The following is a 23,358-nucleotide window of genomic DNA, read 5'->3' as shown; positions in this document are numbered from 1 at the left end:
ATTTATACAGCGCCCTTTCTCTCTAAGAGCTCATTTATACAGCACCCTTTCTCTCTAAGAGCTCATTTATACAGCGCCCTTTCTCTCTAAGAGCTCATTTATACAGCACCCTTTCTCTCTAAGAGCTCAGGGCGCTTTACATGAAAGAAAAATATCACAAGTTACATAAATCATTCATGACCACTCTTTCTCAACCCCCCCCCCCTTCCCTCCCACTCACACTATCCCCCTCCCACTCTACACACATCCAAAGTGAGCTGACATGGGTGGTGTTGGAGAACAAGGAAACTGAGAGCGCTTATGGACAGGTTTTAAAAAGATGAGTTTTTAGTGATGAGCGAAAAGCAGAAATAAAATCAGATGCACGGATATGATGAGGAAGGTTGTTTCAGATGTGAGGAGCAGCAAAGAAGAACGAACGTTCACCAAAGCCTCTTGTATTGACAGTCTGATCCAAAAAACCATAAACCGCTTCCCAGTCTCTGGAATGTAGGCTATGTTTACGAAGAAGATGGCAAGACAGCCTTTTTCTTGCTTGCAATTAAAAGAAAAGAAATACATGACTTCATGTGTAAATGCTGGCAGAGGATCAACTCATTAACATGAAAACACTTTATAATCAACTTTCTTATATTACTCAGGTCATTTCAGACTCATGATGTTGAACTCCCCCCCCCCCCCACGACCCCCACCCTCCCACAAAAAAACAAAAAACAAAAAACAGAAGCATTCTATGCATTACTTTTCATTTACCATAATACACCAGCAGCATTTCATGAAAGCTCTTAGTTACTGATACTGATCAAACAATATTCAGTGCACACTGAAATAGGCCTGGCTCTGTATCACTTCTTTTGATTTAATGCAATATGTATGAAAATGATTGTCAAAAAAAAAAAAAAAAAAAAAAAGAGGATGAGAATTTTCGGATCATCCACAACCTGCTTTAAAAGTGGAGGCAGAAATTCAAGTGATGTTATGTACAGATTTGTTCTTTGATGCTCAGGTCAAAATTCCATCAGCAAGCAACACAGGTACTTGTAACCCTCTCACCCTGAGAAACGCATCGATGCAACTGTTTATGAGGGTGCTCGGACAGGGTGATCTCTTCAATCTCAGCTGAGAAATGGCAAACAACACTGGAGAAACAGCAAGCACCAACTTTCCCAGCTACAGTCGAGAAACACAAACACTAGAGCAACACAAATCATACCTTTCACACACACACACACACGCACACTGAACAACAGAATGGTGGATTTGCAAAGGGTTCAGCTCAGCCCTGTCACAGGCAGAACTGTTGCCTGAAACTGGAAGCCACTCGGATAAATGTTACTGTCGTCAGAGAAAGGGGAGAATTAATTCATACACTGATATCTATATACTGCTCTTTAAATAAAACACGGTAGTCAGAGAAAGAGGAGAATTAATTCATACACTGATATCTATATACTGCTCTTTAAATAAAACACGGTAGTCAGAGAAAGAGGAGAATTAATTCATACACTGATATCTATATACTGCTCTTTAAATGAAACACGGTAGTCAGAGAAAGAGGAGAATTAATTCATACACTGATATCTATATACTGCTCTTTAAATAAAACACGGTAGTCAGAGAAAGAGGAGAATTAATTCATACACTGATATCTATATACTGCTCTTTAAATAAAACACGGAAAGTCGTCCAGCTCCTAACACTGAGCTTCCTAGAGATCCACAACCACATTTCCCACAGCAGTGAAGTGACAAGACAGCCTTGTTGACATGGATGAGTTCTGGGATGAGGTACTGTGTCCCCTGCCTTCACTGTCAACCCACCAGGGTTCTTCCCACACACATGAGACTGATAAAAACTCCATACTTTCTGTTTTTATCCAGACCAGAATGAAAGACTGAATCATTCGGCAACATCATGGAGAAAAGAGACTGGCAGATATCCCGGTACCTAAAACTCTTTTGTCAAATGGTAACATAAAATTCTTGGCAGATATCCTGATATCTGAAGCACTTTAGTTGCACAGTAAAATTCTTGGCAGATATCCTGGTATCGAAAGCTATTTTGATGAATGGTAAAATTCTTGGCAGATATCCTGGTATCTGAAGCACTTTAGTTGAACGGTAAAATTCTTGGCAGATATCCTGGTATCTAAATCTCTATTGTTGAATGGTAAAATTCTTAGCAGATATCCTGGTATCTAAATCTCTTTTGTTGAATGGTAAAATTCTTGGCAGATATCCTGGTATCTAAATCTATTGCTGAACGGTAAAATTCTTGGCAGATATCCTGGTATCTAAATCTCTATTGTTGAATGGTAAAATTCTTAGCAGATATCCTGGTATCTAAATCTCTTTTGTTGAATGGTAAAATTCTTAGCAGATATCCTGGTATCTAAATCTCCATTGTTGAATGGTAAAATTCTTAGCAGATATCCTGGTATCTAAATCTCTATTGTTGAATGGTAAAATTCTTAGCAGATATCCTGGTATCTAAATCTCTATTGTTGAATGGTAAAATTCTTAGCAGATATCCTGGTATCTAAATCTCTATTGTTGAATGGTAAAATTCTTAGCAGATATCCTGGTATCTAAATCTCTATTGTTGAATGGTAAAATTCTTAGCAGATATCCTGGTATCTAAATCTCTATTGTTGAATGGTAAAATTCTTAGCAGATATCCCGGTATCTAAATCTCTATTGTTGAATGGTAAAATTCTTGGCAGATATCCTGGTATCTAAATCTCTATTGTTGAATGGTAAAATTCTTAGCAGATATCCTGGTATCTAAATCTCTATTGTTGAATGGTAAAATTCTTAGCAGATATCCTGGTATCTGAAACTCTTTCACTGAATGGTATAATTCCACAACTGTTCCACAACCAGGTGGGCAAAACTTATCTCCCCCAGACTTTTCCAGCCCTGGAAATGGTTCTCTGATTTCTGCCAGACTTTTCCACACTTTTCCATGACTGCATGACTCCTGCTCTCCGCTCAATGTGTGAACCCATCGCTACATTCCCACTCCATGACAAACACGTCCACTGCCTGTGTGCCAGACAGCGCCTCACTGACATCCCCTGCGGGGCGCGGGGCCAGAAACACTGTCATCACTGGCCCAGGTGCCGGTCATTTTGTCCATACTGTGTCCGTGCCTGCAGGCAGTCACTGTTCACAGCTCCTCAAAGAACGCCACCCTGGCTTTGGAGGAATTGGCGCTTATCTGAAAAGGAAATCAAATCAAACTTTTAAAGTGGTTTTTTTTTTTCTTTTTCAGCACAACGGGATATATTCTTAGATAAGATTTCTCAAAACAAATCAGTAATTATATGTTGTCATGAACCAACTTGAAGATCAATGGCACATTCTTGCTAAACCATAGTGACTGATTATTCTCGAGTTTTTCAGGACTGGTCTCAAGTCATTTCAAGTACATCCAATGCAGTAATGTGTGTATCTAACAAACATTTGTATAAGTAATGGAGACATATATATATATATATATATATATATACAGAAACTGAGATAGTGAGACAGACAGAGAGAGAACTCAAACGTTTTTATTCAAAGATTAAGACTTTAGGCATAGCCTATTTTTCCAATCTGTCCTTGCTAATCTACATCTATTACAAATAGCACACACATAAATGAAGGGAAAAGGTATTCATGCAGAAGGACATACATAATGAAGAAAACAACCTGTCCTCCCCCCACACCCACGCACACACACACACACACATGCGCGCGCACACACACTGACAGGCCCCCCCACCCCCTCCGACACCCACCCACACTAAGACTGATAGATGGATAGGACAGAGAGAGAGAGAGAGAGAGAGAGAGAGAGAGAGAGAGATGTCATCAGTATACAAGTTCCACTGCCAGAAACATCCGGGTGTTCAAAAGGTACAGTATTGTTACTGCCTCTGAAATCTACGTGTGGCAAGTGCAACATATTACAGTGACTACCACTGAGTGAGAGAAAGAGAGAGAGAGAGAGAGAGAGAGAGATACTCACAGAGAGAAAGAGAATGAATGAATGAATGAATGAATCTTTATTTTCCAATGGTGAAGATATTAGCACTTTGGCCGACTTACACATCTGCCGTTGTTCTAAGAGACACACAAACATGTACGCATATAAATGTAGTTATACTGAATACTTAATACATGTATAATGTATGAGTATAACACAGCGTCAAACTGGGAGACACAACATCGCTCACATCTGTACGGAACGGAAGCGAGTAACACACACACGCACACACACGCACACACAGACACACACACACCAAGGGAAAAGCAACAACAAAACCCTAGCATGAATGCTACACATGAATGATTCAAGTGAAATTAACACAGAAAAGTAATGATAAAATTTTAAACACAGATGTAAGAGACATAAAAGACATAAAAGACAGCAAATAAGGCGACGGGTAATAGGGATATGGACAGATAGACACATTATGTGAAAGTCAGAGAGAGGGAGAGACAGAGGGGAGAGAGAGAGAGAGAGAGAGAGAGAGAGAGAAACCATGCCGACGATCTGTCCACCACACACTCACCTTTTGCAGGGTGGAGTATTTGTTGTCTCCCCTCTGCAGACTCTCCTCATGCAGGCGGTCGAGGTCTGAGAGGTGTGTGTCAGCCCTCATGTCCTCCATCTCTGTCTTCAGCTCCTTCAGCCGCTCCTGAAGGTGCCGGCTCTTCTCGATGCAGTCGATGCTGGATAGGGATCATGGGTCATAACTACTGTCAGTCGTCTGTATTCGTTATTTTATTTTTTATTACTATTGCTTTTCTTTTATTATTATCATTATTATTGGAAATTTTTTTTTCCTAAAATTACATTTATCTAACATACTTACCGTGACCCACTAGTGCAGACTCTGGCAGGGAGTCCGATTCCTGTCCTGTGCAAAGTACTACCCGCCTATGCAGAGAAAACGAAAGTAGCTACGGCCGATAACCTCCCGGAAGTAGGTTACCTCCCCTCTGAATCCCTGTCTAGCTGCCTCTTTTTCCGGCAGCCATCTTGACTCCTGATCCTGTGCTCTTCATACGGCCAAGTTTTTTTCGTATTTCTGTCTGTCTATCGATTCTTTGACACTCATGTTTTGTATCTGACGAAGACTTGTATCAGGTCACAAACTTACTTTGCTCGTTTGGCCAAGCGAGCTAAAATTATGGTGCAATCTCAATCGTAAGGGCCCCCTATTATTATCATTATTATTATCATTTTTCGTGGATGATGGATCACAGGCGCAGTGCAAGGAAGGAGATGGAGAGGCAGACAGAAAACAGACATGGGAGGACACTATCCCAGAATGGACAGGCCTGAGACTGAGGAACGCCCTGACGGAGAAAAGACATGGGAGGACACTATCCCAGAATGGACAGGCCTGAGACTGAGGAACGCCCTGACGGAGAAAAGACATGGGAGGACACTATCCCAGAATGGACAGGCCTGGGACTGAGGAACGCCCTGACGGAGAAAAGACATGGGAGGACACTATCCCAGAATGGACAGGCCTGGGACTGAGGAACGCCCTGACGGAGAAAAGACATGGGAGGACACTATCCCAGAATGGACAGGCCTGAGACTGAGGAACGCCCTGACGGAGAAAAGACATGGGAGGACACTATCCCAGAATGGACAGGCCTGAGACTGAGGAACGCCCTGACGGAGAAAAGACATGGGAGGACACTATCCCAGAATGGACAGGCCTGAGACTGAGGAACGCCCTGACGGAGAAAAGGCATGGGAGGACACTATCCCAGAATGGACAGGCCTGAGACTGAGGAACGCCCTGACGGAGAAAAGACATGGGAGGACACTATCCCAGAATGGACAGGCCTGAGACTGAGGAACGCCCTGACGGAGAAAAGACATGGGAGGCCAATATCCCAGAATGGACAGGCCTGAGACTGAGGAACGCCCTGACGGAGAAAAGGCATGGGAGGCCAATATCCCAGAATGGACAGGCCTGAGACTGAGGAACGCCCTGACGGAGAAAAGACATGGGAGGACAATATCCCAGAATGGACAGGCCTGAGACTGAGGAACGCCCTGACGGAGAAAAGACATGGGAGGACACTATCCCAGAATGGACAGGCCTGAGACTGAGGAACGCCCTGACGGAGAAAAGACATGGGAGGACAATATCCCAGAATGGACAGGCCTGAGACTGAGGAACGCCCTGACGGAGAAAAGGACCACAGAGAAATGGGCAGTTAACTAGTAGAAGAAGAAGAAGACAAAGATGGAGATGATGAAGAAGAAGCAGCAGAAAAAGAAGATGACAACAAAGAAGAAGAAGAAGACAAAGAAGAAGAAGAAGCAGAAAAAGAAGATGACAACAAAGAAGAAGAAGAAGACAAAGATGGGGGTGGAGAAGAAGAAGAAGAAGAAAAAAAAGAAGCATATAACAAAGAAGAAAAAGAAGAAGGAAAAGAGGAAGAAGTAAAAGAAGAATAAGACGAAGAAAGACGACGACTCCTCACCGTTCTTTCTCCAGGTCAAGGTTCAGCTGATCCATGTCCCCACTGATGAGGTCACAGCTGACCTCCGTCATGTCTGGGGTGGAGCTGCTGTTCAGGGCCGGCGTGTCCAGGTGAAGGCCGGCCGACAGGTCCGAGGCCAGCACCTGCAGCTGACTATACGGCTGTGTGAACAATAGTAAGTACATTCATTTAGTGCTTTCAAACCCCTCAAAGCACTTTACAATATCACATCAGTCAGATACAAACTACACACACACACTGCCCCCAACCCCTCCCACACACCCTCATTCTACACCACTGATGAAACAAACAAAAAATCAAGACTTTTCCAAACCTTAAAGGGCAAAAGAATATTTTTCAAGACTTTTCCAGCCCAGGAAATGGTTCTCTCATTTTTCCAAGGCTTTACCAGCCCTGGGAATGGTTTTCTTGTTTTTCCAAGGCTTTTACAGCCCTGGAAAGGGTTCTCTTATTTTTCCAAGACTTTTCCAGCACAGAAAATGGTTCTCTCATTTTTCCAAGACTTTTCCAGCACAGAAAATGGTTCTCACATTTTTCCAAGACTTTTCCAGCACAGAAAATGGTTCTCACATTTTCACAAGGCTTTTCCAGCCCTGGAAACGGTTCTCACATTTTCCCAAGGCTATTTTTCTAGCCCAGAAAAAGGTTCTATCATTTTTCTAAGACTTTTCCAGTCCAGAAAATGGTTCTCTAATTTCTCTTCTTCTTTTTTTTTTTCCAGCCCAGAAAATGGTTTGCTTATTTTTCCAAGACTTTTCCAGGGTTCCCAAACAGGGAACCCTGTGAGTTCTGTGATCAAAGACTCTCACCAACTGATAGGACGGTGCGGTGGTGTTGGAGCGCGACAGATCTAGGAGAGTTGTCTTGGCTATTCTTTCAGCCGTCCTCGCCTTCAGCAGCTCTTCCTTCAACAGCTCTGACTCCCTCGCTCTGTGGACGCAGAAACAAGCAACTGCTGACGGCAACTGTTCTCTTTTCAAGTGATAAAAAGGAAATTTTCTATCTAAAATTACGTTTAAATAAGATACTTACCGTGACCCCACTAGTGCAGACTCCGGCAGGGGTCTGACATTCCTGTCCTGTGCAAACTACTATCTGCCTATGCAGAGAAAAAGAGAGCAACTATGGCTGAAAACCTCCCGGAAGTAGGTAACGTCCCCTTTGTCCCCCTGGCTAGCGCCCTCTTTTGACGGCAGCCATCTCGACACCTGTTCCTGTGCACTTCATACGGCTAAGTTTTCTCAGTCTGGGCCCTCTACCTCTGGCCCTCTCAACAACGCCAACCCCACGCCACCTCCACTTCCTCCGCTACCTCCGGTCGACTCCAGACCCCCACTACCCACTACGCCTCCTCCGGCGACTTCAACAGGTTTGTTACCACAAACACAGGTCAGTGGTACCATTCATATTTCTAATTTCGATCCGCGAACGGACTCAACGTGATCCGCGATTTCTCGGCTCTGCCAGTCGGCAGTACCCGGGTCGACCTCCTCTATCCCTTTCCCCACGCCCACAGTCTCAACAAGGGATTACAGCACAAACCCTTTGGGGAAACAATGAAAAGATGCATGAATGTAATAATGATAATATAACAATAGCACTTGTTAATGTATCCTCCACACCCCAAAAGGATTTGATTTTTTTTTTAATCCTTGAAGTAACAATTAGTCAAAAGAATTTTGCCGATAAAGAAATCTCTCAATACATTCTTTTTTCGGGGGGTAGAGGGTGGGGGTGGGGCGTGCCAGTTTTTTTTTTTCCTCCATCCCCTCTGACATGGGGTTGATGGGTGTTAGTGTTGTGACACAATGCGTCATCAAAACATTCACCTCCTCTCTACCAGCCACTGTGGTGAAGTGGTTAGCGTCACAGACTGACAACTGGGAAGCTGTGGGTTTGATACCCATCAGAAGTGGGTTTTTTCCCCCCCCGACCTGTGGCCAGCTCCCACCCACAGCTGAGTGTGCTATGGGGCCACACAGTCGAGCATTATCCGCTTCACGTATATGTCTTTGGAAGTGTTGTTCCTTCTTGATGTTTTTGATGTTTTTATTCTTGATGTTTTTATTTGATGTTTTTATTTATGTATTGTTGTACAATATCTTATGGTCTTAACGTGTGTGTGTATGTGTGTGTGCGTGTGCGTGTGTGTGTGTGCGTGCGTGCGCGCATGTCATTTCTAGTAATCTATACCCTTTTTTGTTGGATGTTTTCATTTGTTAATATTGTTGTGCAATACCCTATTGTCTTCACATGAGTATGTGTGTGGAGGGGTTAGTATATCATCAGCTATTGGGAATTCTTATTTGACTAGTTTTAATCTCTTCTTATGTTGCGCATGATTTTATGCCAGTGTTTACAACGAGCCTGTGATTGCACAACTTAATTTCCATGTGGATTAATAAAGTGTTTTTGATTTGATTTGATTTGATTTGATTTCCTGACCAACACTGCAGGTGCCTGTTTTTCTTAGCCTGGTTGATGCTGGGACAGAGTCATTGTGAGAGTACAGCCTTGTGAAGACATCAGTGTAATTTGTTGCACTTGTATATGTATTTCTTTTTTTCACAACAGGTCTCTCTGTGTGAAATTCGGGCTGCTCTCCCCAGGGAGAGAGTGTCACTACACCACAGCGCCACCCCCCCCCCTTTTTTTTTTTCTGTGTGCAGTTTTCTTTGTTTTCCTATCGAAGTGGTTTTTCGTACATAATTTTGCCAGGAACAACCCTTTTGTTGCCGTGGGTTCTTTTACATGCGCTAAGTGCAAGCTGCACACAGGACCTTGGTTTATCGTCTCATATAAATGACTAGCGTCCAGACCACCACTCAAGGTTTAGTGGAGGGGTTACCTACTTCCGGGAGGTTATTGGCCGTAGTACTTTTGTTTTCTCCTCATAGGCGGATAGTAGTTTGCACAGGACAGGAATGTCAGACCCCTGCTGGAGTCTGCACTAGTTGGGTCACGGTTAAGTATGTGTAATTAAAAAGAAGGTTTACCTTCTCTCTGAATCCTCCACCAGTTTTGTGGCGATCAGCTCTGCCTCCCTCAAGCGGCGCTCCATCAGCATGCGTTCCTCTTCAGTCTGCAACATCAGTCAGGTGTTCCTCTTACCACTCCCCGTCATCGCTTACATCACAAAACAACAACAACAACAACAAGAAAGAAAGAAAGAAACAAAAGTCAATTAATGATTAAAGGAACTTGATATGGAATTAAGGATTACAATACTGGACACACACAGTCAATTAATGATTAAAGGAACTTGATATGGAATTAAGGATTACAATACTGGACACACACTCTCACACACACATATACATAAATAGCAAAAAACATAAAACTATTTCCCAGACAACTAAAGAGAAAACTTAAGTGAGCCAAAAAACTGATATGCAAACACACACACACACACACAAACCTTCTTTCAGATATTATAAAATAAGCTGATGTGCATTCATGCACACACACACACACACACACACAGTCACACTGAAGGCCTGATCGGTGCTTTGGGTTTATGTGCAGATCAGGGTTCTTCCCTGTTTTTATTTCATTTTATTATTACAGCGGATGTGATGCAGCATATATGGATCAGTCCACACGCTTTGACACCTCCTTGAAACTGAAATTCACACTTACACAAAATGCATTCTCTCAGACAACCAAAAAAAGACCCAAAACAAAGAAACAAAAACAACAACAAAAAACTGTGTGTGCACGAACAGATGTCCACAAACACTGACTCACAAAAGCACAAAAAACATTTCTTAGAAAACAAAACAAAAAAATCATGCACTCATGCACGCATGCACACAACATCACACCACACCACACCTACACACACATACACCACACCACTCACACACACGCACACCACCCCACACCATAAGAATGCACACACACACACACGTCACACAATAGCACACACACCACACACAAACTCCCCTCGCCCCCTCCTCACACCACGCCACGCCACACCACACACATGACCAACCTTTATAGCAGAAATTTTGATGCGGTGGACTTCAGCCTCTGCCTCCGCCGCCTTCTGCGTCAGAAGCTTGGATTCCTCGTCCAACACCTTCACCTTCTCTGCCAGCAGTTCTGCCGTCTCTTCTGACCGCATCTGGAAACCACACAACACAGTGCTCCTGTCTGTTAAACAACACACACACACACACACACACAACTCTCATTCTCCTAGACAACTAAAAAGAAACAAAAAATACTGAAGGGCACACACACACACAACACTACACCACACAAAACTCTCACTCTCTCAGACAATTAAAAAAAAATAACCCACAATCTGATGAACACTAACATACACTTACAAACACACACACACACGACTCACACTCTCTCAAACAATGATAAAAGCAACTGATACTCATGTGTGCGCACACACACACACATACAGAACTCATACTCTAAGACATAAAAAAAGATATACACAAACACACACATGCACAAAACTCATTCTCTCTGACAATTAAATGCATACATGAGTGTGCATTTGTGTGAACAAGTCCTGACTGAATGACACTGGAAATGAATGACAAGCACCTGAAGGCCGCTATCAGTCAGCTGGATTTACCCAGGTAGGCAACCTGTTGTGCAAATGGGCTCCATGTTTGTAAGACTTACAGTTTGGTCTACAACCAAAGATTGGCACTATATAAGTATCAATGATAATAATAATAATGCCTACGTACACACACAAATATGACCATCTCCCACGAAATGATAGATAACTTGCGCTGCATTAAATTGCACTACAGACAAAAACAGTGCTGAGTGTCCATCTGGGGTAAATCGAGTTTTTTTGCACCAGTGCATAGTTCAACCTCTAAATTACAACATATCTCGCTGTTCTTGCCGAATTCAAACTATAAATTTGAAAATTTAGTTAATTTCTGCACCTATGTACTGATATTGCGGAGCAATCATCTCGAAAAACAGCATATTTTACATTAATATCTATTTGATATCTTAATAGAATACATTAACATCAAAGAAAAAAAAATTACTAAAAATAAACATGCAGGTAAATACATAAAAACATAATAAAGTGGAAATGGAAGATACTTTGAGGGCAAATCACTGAAATAAAAAATGAACATACTTTGAGGGCAAATCACTGAAATAAAGAATGAACATACTCTGAGGGCAAATCACTGAAATAAAGAATGAACATACTTTGAGGGCAAATCACTGAAATAAAGAAGGAACAAAAATGGGCCGCACTCAGTGAACTCCTGCACACCCACCCACACTGGCATATTTAAAGTTAAAAAAAAAAAAAAAAACCACCAAAAAAACAATAAAATTCAATAAAATTCACAGATTTATTTCAATTCTTAACAAAATCAAAATTTAGATGTGCATTATTCTAATTTTGATGTAAAAGAAATGAAAACGAAAGCAGCTTTGTTTGTTGCGAGATCAAGAGGAAAAAAAAAATCTTTTACACCCCGACACAACCATTCAAAATTACATTGATATTTTCATCAAGTGTGATTATCATAGCCAAAAGCACGTACAGACCCTAGTTTGATAACCTGTCTGACTTTCGCAGGCATACAGCTTAAACAAACCCCCTCTACTAGGGAAAAATCTCAGGAGTCAGTTGCAAAAACTTTGAAGCTGTTTTTCTCAAAATGGCTGCCGCACTACTAACACACTTTGAACTACCATAACTTCTACATTTTGTAACCTGGGAACATGTTTTATGCATCACTGGAAAGGTCTTTTCATCTTCTTTCCAACGGTATATATATTTTTATATCCTAAAAAATCGACTTATCTATCATTTTGTGGGTCACAAATGCATTCTTTCAGACAATGAAAAACAAAACAAAAGACAACTGATGCACACTGATGCAAATATATATACACACAAAATTCATTCTCTCAGAAAGTATAAAAAAACCAACTGATGTTCACTAATCAAACACTGTGAATATGTACAATATAAGCATCAACAGTAATAATGCACACACATAGACACAACTCTTTCACTCAATCAATCAACTGATGTACACTGATGCATACACACTCACATGTACACAAACTCATTCTCTAAGAATGTACACTAATGAACACACACACACATACACAAACTTATTCTCTCAGACAACTAAAAAAAAACCAGCAACTGATGCAAACTCAAGCATATATACATACACACACACTCTCACACACATACACACACACAAAAGAACTCATTCTCTTAGACACAACAACAACAAAAAAGTGACACAAACACTCACCCCCCATCCCCAACCCTTTATAGCTGAAATTTTTAACGGATAAAATGCGCATATATTATAATGCATTCATATTTTCATGCCATCATATGTACATTGCTTCCTGTTAAAACAAAATACTACCTAACATACTGATCACTCCATCACAACAAAATGAAACAAACAGAAAAATAAATACCGCATTTTGCATTACTGAATTACAATTTCTCTTTTCTAAAATCTCAGAGAATTTTTTTTTAAAGTCATATTCAAAATAACTATATAATTTCTCTTTGTGAGATAATAAAGTTATTCTTTTTTCATCTTATCTGACAACTCACTCACAGAAGAATTACAACTTTGTACCCATTGTACTGTATTCTATTACTTTTTTCTTACAACACAGTTCTCTGCGCAAAATTCGAGCTGCTCTCCCTGGGAAGAGCGCGTCAACACACTGCAGCATCACCCTTGATATCCTTTCTATGTCTAAGCCATGTGCTGAAATAAACACAGAAAGTCTGACTACACGACAAAAGAATGTGTAAGACCCAATACCCGTGAATCCTGAGCCATCCGGACTTCCTCCTGCAGATGCATCAAACGTCTCTCCATCTCTTCCTTCTCCCTCACTGCCTCCTCTCGCAGCTGTTTCTCTCGGGCCAGCCGTGTCCTGTCCAGCTGAAACAATACCCTTCGTTCAACGCCTCATGCAGGCTTTCAATGAGAGGGAGGAAGATGGCAGAAAGGTTAAGACGCTTATCTGCCAATGCAGTTTCTGTGAGGGTCTGGGATCGCGCTTTCTCACAAGTTTGACTGGAAAATCAAACTGAACATCTAGTTATTCGGATGAGACGATAAACGAGGTCCCACGTGCAGCACTCACTTGAAGCGCTGAAAAAGAACCCATGGCAACATAAGTGTTGTCCTCTGGCAAAATTCTGAAGAACAAATCCACTCTGGAAGGTACACACATATATATGCATCTACTCAAGGCCTGATGCTCACACAATACAGCGTTACAAATATACATACACGATCAGCTAACTACTTCCATGTATGAGAAAGGGTCTAGAGGAATATGTTGCTGGAAGAGGAAAGTCTTGAGGTTAGATTTAAAGGAAGGCAGTGAGGGGCTGTGACAGACGTGGTAAAGCAGAGTTCCATACTTGAAAAGCAGATGATGAAAAAGCTCGACCACCATGCTTTTCTCTTTTGTATTCTGGGATGTGGAAGGTTCTATCATCAGCAGCAGAGCGAAGAGAACGGGGGGGTACATAGATTTGAAAGATATCAGAGTGGTATTGGGGTGCAGTTCCAGATATGACAAGGTAGCAGAGACAGGCAGCTTTGTATTTGATTCTTTGCTCAATGGGTAATCAGTGCAACTCTTCTAGAAGGGGTGTGCAGTGTGTGGATCTTTTTGCTTTATAAATCAGTTTGGCGGCGGAGTTTTGTACCTGCTGTAGTGGTCTGAGGAGTGTTTGCGGACAACCGATGAGAAGAGAGTTGCAAATGTCTAATCTAGAGAGTATGTATGAACCAACTAGTGTTTTTTAATAGCATCATGATTTTTGCAAGCGTGCTTGCATTGAAACATGCGACAAGACTTCTGCTCATCCCGCAGCATCAACGCCTCCTGTCCAGCCCCACCTGCTTCCTGGCTTTCTCCTCACGGGCCTGGCTCTTCATCTGCTGGATCTCCATGGAGTCTGGCTTCCTTCGGCGCATGAACAGTTCATGGTTCCCCACGCACAGCTCCAGAATCTGCACATCAACAGAGTGTGTTGGAACAGTGTGGGAGACAGAAGGCAGCCCTGAAAGACTCCAACCAAAGTATGGAACCACTCTCCCATAGCAACATGTGTGAGTACCACAATGGTCACTTGCAGTATAGTTGCATGGATGGTGTTAATAAGCTTTTTCATGACATTAAATTTCCTTTAGATTTGAAAAACAAACAAACAAACAAAAAACCCACGCAAAACAAAGGCCTTTTCTGTAAATGCAAATTCCAAAAACAGCAAAAGCAAATCAAATCCAGAAGTGTATATTCAGCAAGTCTTTTTTTTTTTTTTTTTTTTTAACATATCTGTAATAAGATTAAGAAATAATGATTATGAATAATGCATGTATCATACAGCTAAATCAATTCAACTTTTCCCCACTGGATATAACAGATGCAGCTGATAAAAAAAATTTTTTAAACTAAAATTTACATGCATGCAAATGAATAGGACTGAACACTACACACACACAAACACTTGCAAATAGATGCATAGAGGGAAAACAAACAGCAAGAGCTGACAATACTGATTCACACTCACCAGTTATACAGTTTCAGTTTCAGCAGCTCAAGGAGGCGTCACTGCGTTCGGACAAATCCATATACGCTACACCACATCTGCCAAGCAGATGCCTTACAGTACGTCCAATATACTTCTCAGTTCAGCTGCGCATTCAGATAAGACCCAACAGCTTCCATACAATAAAAACTGAATGTTCTAAACGTATCCCCATAAATTCCAACAATGTCAATTTTCCTAGCTCTCAACTGACCAGTTTGTTGATTCGCTGCTTTGGTGCCAAGAAAATAAAATCCACCGCTTTCTTGTCATTCATCTTGATGACAAACTGTAAGAAAGAAAAAAAACAAACAGCAAAGTTAGGATGAACGATAAATAAAACAAAATAAACAATGGTATATTTTAGCCCGATCGCCCAAACGAGCCACATAATTATGCGATCTGGTTGAAGACACAATTGGACAAACAACAAGGACGCCAAAGAATCGACAGACAGATAGAAAATACGAAAAAACTTAGCCGTATGGAGAGCACAGGAACAGGAGTCAAGATGGCTGCAGGAAAAAGAGGGCGCTAGGAGGGGGGCACATGGGAGGTTATCTACTTCCGGGAGGTTATCGGCCATAGCTACTTTCGTTTTCTCCGCATAGGCAGATAGCAGTTTGCACAGGACAGGAATGTCAGACCCCTGCCGGAGTCTGCACTAGTGGGTCACGGTTAAGTATGTGTAATTAAATAAACAATGGAGACCAGTGTCTTTGACATCCTGGATTTCTAGATGATAAAACAGACAGCCCCTTTTACACTCTTCAACAAAGCAGCTTCCAGCTTCCCCTAAGCCGAAGCCTGTTGCAGCAGTTATTTTTCTCTTTATCTGTTGAGAACACTGATATACACAGAAATGTACCATAAATATTGTCAAGCACAAAGAACTCTAAGCCATGCAAAAAGAATGCACACAAAAAAAGTCCCATTATTTGAATGTTTGCACATGAACGATGCGCATACATGTGTACATGTCTACATGCATGTGAGTGTTTGTGTGTGTGTGTGTGTGTGTGTGTGTGTGTGTGTGTATGTGAGAGAGAGAGAGAGAAAGAGAGAGCGAGGGAGATAACCCCTTGGCTGCCTATATGACAAGATAACTTATCAGTGCAAGCATGTACGCTTCGCTGCCACAATGAGATAAGCTGTCATCGAAATATTCTGACTTTTCCCTGGTTTGCATTGAGTTTGCTGACAAAAATACAGATAACTCTAGCTTGGGGAATCTTTCTAGATTCTATTCATAGCTAGAAACCCCATCTACGTCATGAGGCAGTCCTTTATTTGAATGTTTTGTTGGGTTACTGCGTAAGTGCAGTGTTTGCCTGGCTCCTCTCCTCACTCGCTCAACAAAATGTTGGACTCCGTGCTCAAGACATGCGATCATGTTGCCCTAAATCAACCAAGATTGCTTTCTTTAGCTGATGCTCAGAAAAAATTGAAGTGTAAATTCGAGAAGACAGTGATGAACTTTTATAGGACGATTTGATCGAAAATAAAGGAGCAGTGAGAGACTGGCCAAGATACGATTGTCAGTGAGTGATGCTGACTGTACAGCTGTAGCAGACGACAGAATGTGACCTAATTATTAGCAGGACACAGTGTGAGCGATTTTCTTTGCACTCAGCCAACACGGTCTGATGAGAACTGGAAGAAGTGACCATGTGAGAGGGGTGAAGAAGAGAGGGGTGGAGACCGAGGGGGCGTGGCCCCACATCCATATTATCACTTGGAGAAGTCACAATGCACTGTATATCTGTCTCTTTAAAAAAAAAATTATTGTGGTTGTTCTAGTATAATTTGTGTGTGCAGATATTATCCATTTGTCCAGAAAATATATTTTAGTGCAAATTACCTGACTAATGTTTGTAATGAACAAGTTGAAAATGTGACAAAAAATAAAACACTGATTTCAAAACAACAGCATGTCACTGAAAATATATAAAATGGGAAAACATCATGTGTTCTGTAATCTTTATTCATTTACCTTTCAGAAAATATATACTTTTATGGGTCTTTCTCCAATAACAAAGAGCACAGAATTTTTTGAAAATATATACCCGTTTTGGGGGAAAAAACCCTGGCAAATAGATTTCACTTAAATCTTATTTTCCTGGCAGCGAAAGGGTTAAATGCATTATTATAAAAGAATAAACCCATGTGAATAGCAAAAACATTAGCAAAATCATAACAATAGCCATCACACTTTCAAGTAAATACATGCACCTTCATGTCTCAGTATATCTCATTTTACCATCTGAAAACAACAACAAAAAAAACAACAACAAAAAACCAACCAACCAACCACAGTGAAATAAAAGCACAGCTAACCCTCTTGTCTTTGAAAGAAATGTTTTTGATTTCGCTCCAGGGAAAGGCAATCTTGGCAGACAGTCGATTTTCTCTCTCGTAGACGCTGATTCCCCTTGAATCGACTCCCAACCACAGATCTGAATTCTTCTTGTTCTGTAAGCAAGACAAGACAGCCATTTGTTACATGTCAATGAAATGGCATACGACATCAAACGACTAGTCTGACATAGCTGGTGTTTTTTTTCGTTTTTTTCCCCTTTTAATCCAATTTAAAAAGGCTGCAATTTTCCTCCTTTCTGTGCTTTCATGTCAAAATTAATTTTCATAAAACAGAAAATAGAGAACTGACACTTGTTATCTAAAATCGTTATCAAATGTATTACTATTTACATTTAAGTTTTAAACCAAACTGAGCCGAAGTGGTTAATTCACTGGGACAGTGGCAGATACAAACAGAGTGAAAAGAAGGAAAGTTAAACTAAAAAAAAACACACACCTGAAAACGAATGAGACAGAGAGAAACAAAACACAAGCACGGAGAGAGAACTGGCTTCACTTTCACTTACTTTGATTTGAAAATAATTTACACCGTACATTTCCAGATCTTGAGCAATTTTTAGATACTCCATCTCAGCTTCGTCCCTGTAAAAAAAAACAACCACCAAACATTCAAATAGTTTGTATGTACAACACATAGGTAAAGACTAGATCATATGATAAATGTTCATGCATGTATGTTATTACAAGCAAGCATATATTTGCTTTGGTAAGTTTTGTGTGTGTGTGTGTGTTCGTGTGTGTGTTTGTGTGTGTGTGTGTGTGTGTGTGTGTGTGTGTGCTAAGTGTGTGCATGCATACACATGCATGAGTGCATGTGTGTGTGCATGTGTTTGTGTGTATTGCTTGCATGCGTGTGTGTGTGTGTGTGTGTGCACGTGCATGCATGCGTGCGCAGAAGTACATATTTGTGAACACGGGCCTGCAGAGCACGAAAGTGTGCAATATGTATTTGTGTGTGCTTGTGAGTCTTGTCAAGTCATGTCCAGATTGTATCATATGATGGTAAATTGAACATGGTCAGAAGTGGTGTATGGACCTTCATGTCCATTTTTCACGTTTGTCATGTCAAATCACAATTTCTACAGTTATTGTTGACAACTACTTTGCTTCTGATCACTTGAAGGAAACAGTGCACCCAGTACCTGGTCATCCCCCGCCGCTCAGAGTACCAGACCTTGATACGTTCCTCCCACATTTCAGGCGTCATCTGGTACTGGTCAATGACTCGCTGAGGCAACAGATCTTCGCTGGCCAGCATTCCTGGCGAGTATGTCGACTCATCATAGTCCCCATACTGTTGATTAAAAAACCATTATGACTCAAAAAAAAAGGAACAAGAAAAACATATTGTTGCCAACATGTGTTTAACTCTGGCTTGAATCTAAAGCAAATACCAACACAGATGACAGTCTGCAATTAAACATCTTGAAAACTATTCCAGGATTTGGACATACACAACATCACTAAATACTGCAAGAAGGTTCAAAATGAAAAGACTGTGCAACAAAACTTTGCAGGTCAAAATCATAGACTCTCCTGGTTTTCAATCCCTCCCAGCTGAAACAGGCATCTGAAAACCACAATTTTGTTTAGAAATGCTACTTCAACAATAATTGTGAGAAATTCGTTTTTCACTCAAACAGTACTTACAGCTTAAAAAAAAAATCTTCACTTAAATAGTAATTGCTTTAAAACTTGAAATGAAATGAAATTATGGTGCTTAGAGCCTCGCTGACCAATAAGGCCATTTCAAGGCTATCGCCGCGTTAATAACTACTACAAGGATAAAAAAAAAAAATAAATTAAAACAAGTCACCACTTCAAACTTTCCACTCCAAAGTTTAAAAAAAAAACTTCCATAGTTTAAAACCTTCAAATCTGGTTAAAAATGTTCACTTCTTTTAAGAAGTCCATCAGCGCCCACAGAGGGGCATCACGAAACAAGGTCTTCAAAGAAACCGCCGTGTAATGTCTGTGTCTAACGTCATGCAGATCCCAACAGTCAAGGAGCACGTGTTTCACGGTGAGAGGCTCATCACAGGGAATACATCGAGGGACCTCTTCCCCCTTCAACAAGTGAAATGAAATGAAATTATGGTGCTTAGAGCCTCGCCGACCACTAAGGCCATCTCAAGGCTATCGCCGCGTTAATAACTACTACGAGGATAAAAAAAAAAAAACAATTAAAACTTAATTCAACAACGTCCTTCTGGTTTCACCCATGCATCAACACCCCTTCACATTAACACTGACCCGTGCTTGCACGGCATAGGCTGCCAGGAGGACGGAGGCTTCGGGCGGGCAGTAGATGTCCATGTGGAGGATGGACTGCTTCACCTGCAGGAAGAACAGGTGCTGCGTGATCTCCTGGACCAACTCCTCAGCCACGTCCTCAGGGAAGAACTTGGCCAGGAACACCAGAGGCAGCGGCTTCTCCTTGGGCACGTCCTGGTCCAGCACCTGGGAAGAAGTAACGATAATGGTTTCTTTCTGTTCACAAACACGAATATGAATACATCAACTTTATTGTCTGTGCTAAGGTAAACAGACTTGTGTTTGGCAGCAGCACATGTCCAACATAAAAAAACAAACAAATAAAATAAATGAAATAAAAAAAGATAAATCTGATGGCACCAAACAGAAATAGCTGTGTACATCAAACAGAAATAGCTACATTACATGTTTCGCTTATAAATACAACAATGCTTGGCAGAGGCATCTATGATCTTGTTACTTTGTAAGCTGGGAAATTTGATCAATCAGAGCAAACCATTAGGCCTTGTTTGCATTAGTTTGAAATTGTATTGTATTGTATTGTCCTTTTTTGTCACCAACAGATTTCTCTGTGTGAAATTCGAGCTGCTCTCTCCAGGGAGAGTGTGTCGCTACACTAAGAGTGCCACCCATTTTTTTGTATTTTTTCCTGTGTGCAGTTTTATTTGTTTTTCCTATCGAAGTGGATTTTTCTACAGAATTTTGCCAGGAACAACCTTTTTGTTGCCGTGCGCTAAGTGCATGCTGCACACGGGACCGATGTTTATCGTCTCATCCCAATGACTAGTGTCCAGACCACCACTCAAGGTCTAGTGGAGGGGGAGAAAAATATATATATATAGTCTATAAAGATTTGTGCAAACATACACACAAACTGACAAAGTGATGCAAGCTCTCACTGGTCTTCACTTCTTATGCATATTATAAAAGTTTATGATTAAAACTTTCACAGTCTTTTTTTTTCTTTCTTTTCTAATACATTGATCAATACATCTTGATAACATTTACCGATAGAAGTTTTCATCATCACAGTTTTAATGTTATTTTTCAATCTTACAAAGTTACATTTACAATTAGATATGTCTAACTGATCAAAGGTACTTGGAAACTCCATCATATGTACTGTATAAATTATGTCAGTAACTGAGTAAGTGAGTAACTGTTATTTAAATCATAAAAAAAACAGATTTATTTTTACATCACTGTCACAGTGTCAGTAACAAAACAGTGCATCTGGAATATATCATTTTTATTTTTTATCTGGTCATTATCAGTTCTGGGTGAAAAATGTCCCGCTGCATCTGCATGCTCAAAGACTGATTCAAATCTTGTCAAATGAGCTGTCACCAGTCAAAGGGAAAGAACCAAACATTCTTTTAGATTTATAATTTCAGTGTTGTGTTTTTTGCATTAATGGTTAACTTTAAAATCTGCAGCTTGTGTAGAAAAAACAGACTAAAAGAAACTGATCACTGTTTAATAACAAACAACAAACAAAATGCACAGGATGGATTCCTACCTTTTTATCAAATTTGAGCCAAGCTGTATAACCTTTGGAATCAACATATTGCAGACCAAAGTACCAGGTTTCTCGAAGCCCAATGGTACGACACACAAGGTCATACAACTCCTTCCCAGTTGTTTTCAGCTGGAAAAACAAACCCAAACAGTAACAATATTATAAAAACATACAACCACATCCTAAAAAAGATATCGGCAAATCTACCATATTTTTCAGGTTACAACATTACATTTACAAGAAACTCCTGCCTTGTACTTAAGGTTCACCATCTGAATAAGAAAACACAAGAAAAAATGTTATATTTTTGTAAAGTTCTAGTCTTAAATCTAAGGAAAATTTCACCCTAAATATCGAATCCAAGATACTAATCTAGTAATCATGACTTACTGTTGTTTAAAACATGGAGAGAAAATAAGCATTGGTCTCATGCAAACCAAATATCAGAGATGAAGTAAAAATTCTGCTTGTGTACAGTGTAGTTGCAGTAATCCAATCAACGACTAAGTTCTGAAAACAGAAAAGTATCAAATATCACAAGACAGAGAAATGGGAATTTATCTTTACAGTTTTTCAATCCCACTGATAAAAAAACCCTTAAATCTTATAAATGTTCACAATAACACAGTGACAGATATGCTCACACAAACATACAAACAATATTCATATAATTTATCATAAAATGTGTTACAACAGATGGCCATGGTACATACACATGCTGATTTACACACACACACACACACAAAAGTCATGTATATATATATATATTTTTTTTTATCTTATTTTATTTTTTCTCTCTCTCTAATTAACACAAGCAATAATAGAAAAATAGACTGTTTCACATATGGTTTCATTGATTTTGTCTAATTTCAAAACAAATAAAGAAGAGGAACAGTGTGTTTAACATGTCTGCTAAAATACAAGTATTACATATTATATAATAATTAATACAGAAATAAGCATTTATACAAGTATAGAAATTAGTGGCTGAACTCCTGTTTAAATCATAAACATGATTTTTTTAAAATTATAAACTCATTAAGAGTCATTTCATTGCTTGTTAATTTTTGCTTTTAATTTCATTTTCAAAGGTTACAGAAGTGGGTAAGTGAGAGATAAACTCTTATACAATCTCTCAAAATTGAAAATTATGAATATCAAAACTGAAACAATATTCTTTTTTTTTAAATATAATGTCCAGTTATCAAACAATTGTAAAAAGTTATTCTTGTGTCACAGTATATATGTGTGTGTGTGTGTGTGTGTGTGTGTGTGTGTGTGTGTGTGTGTGTGCATGCATGTCACTGTGAATGTGTTTTAAAATTTAAAATGTGCAATACTGTTTACTTTTGTTATGATATATCTCAAAATATACAAAAAATTCCAACCACTCATTTAATTGCAATACTGCCATACGTGCTTACTCCAAGTCCAAATATCTATTCGTAATCATATCACCTCAGTTAAAAAATATCTGGGAGGGGTCAAACAATGAATCATGCATCTGCAAGAACATGAAAATGATGTCCGGTCCGGAAATTTGAACGGTATTCCGGATTTTGAAATGCGTAATAAATGGAAAGCATTCACACACTGAACTTACATCGACGTCAAATTCCAACTCTGCATCCATGGTCGAAATTTTCACTGGGAAGCTCTTGGAGCTGCCAGAAGTCTTTTTCATGGATACAAGAGGCATTTTTCTAACTTTCCCAATGTCACATATCAGAATAAAACCAGTGAAATGCTACCATTCCATGTTTTCTTGAGTCGCTGGAAAAAATCTCAAGCCATTTTGAGTACTGATAACATAGCAGGTGAATCACATCATACAAGTCGTCGGGTTGAGTTTTTCGAAGTCGGCTTTGGTCTGAGTGAGACCTTTCATTATTGTCAAAACCGGAAGATGGTTTCATATCTTTTTACTAAAATTCGTGTAAACAGATCGTTTGCGTCCCAACTTGCACCCATGCTGTTTTCAGTTCTTGTCAGATGGACAATATCTTTATTTTCGATAATGTGCCTTTTGAAAGTTAAAAGTTTGTAATGCGAAGAATGTCAGGTTTTCCAGC

General features: G+C 40.1%; 1 protein-coding gene across 1 annotated transcript; it reads right to left on the bottom strand.

The window, feature by feature from the left end:
• Positions 1-749: 749 nt before the first annotated feature.
• On the bottom strand, positions 750-23,161 carry LOC143302228 (merlin-like). The gene is made up of 15 exons (XM_076616804.1): positions 22,890-23,161; positions 21,287-21,415; positions 19,747-19,953; positions 18,636-18,787; positions 18,000-18,075; positions 17,452-17,586; positions 15,329-15,403; positions 14,423-14,536; positions 13,328-13,450; positions 10,516-10,647; positions 9,518-9,603; positions 7,331-7,451; positions 6,501-6,661; positions 4,562-4,721; positions 750-3,219 (listed from the first exon to the last, which is right to left on the bottom strand). The coding sequence occupies exons 1-15, from the start codon at positions 22,983-22,985 to the stop codon at positions 3,169-3,171; spliced, it is 1,818 nt and encodes a 605-aa protein (XP_076472919.1). The 5' UTR covers positions 22,986-23,161; the 3' UTR covers positions 750-3,168.
• Positions 23,162-23,358: the final 197 nt, after the last annotated feature.

This window comes from Babylonia areolata, chromosome 29, assembly GCF_041734735.1.
Source record: "Babylonia areolata isolate BAREFJ2019XMU chromosome 29, ASM4173473v1, whole genome shotgun sequence".
NCBI classification, from domain to species: domain Eukaryota; kingdom Metazoa; phylum Mollusca; class Gastropoda; order Neogastropoda; family Buccinidae; genus Babylonia; species Babylonia areolata.
Note: the sequence above shows the minus strand (reverse complement) of the source record. Positions and strands in the feature narration are given on the sequence as shown.

What these genes read in the sequence shown, in the direction of transcription:
- LOC143302228 (XM_076616804.1), bottom strand. Translation starts at nt 22,985, where the DNA reads ATGCCTCTTGTATCCATGAAAAAGACTTCTGGCAGCTCCAAGAGCTTC. An exon ending in GAGCGGCGGGGGATGACCAG is followed by an intron (nt 18,076 to 18,635) that starts GTACTGGGTGCA and finishes TTTTTTTTACAG; the next exon opens with GGACGAAGCTGAGATGGAGT. An exon ending in GGATGGCTCAGGATTCACGG is followed by an intron (nt 10,648 to 13,327) that starts GTATTGGGTCTT and finishes TGTGGTTTCCAG; the next exon opens with ATGCGGTCAGAAGAGACGGC.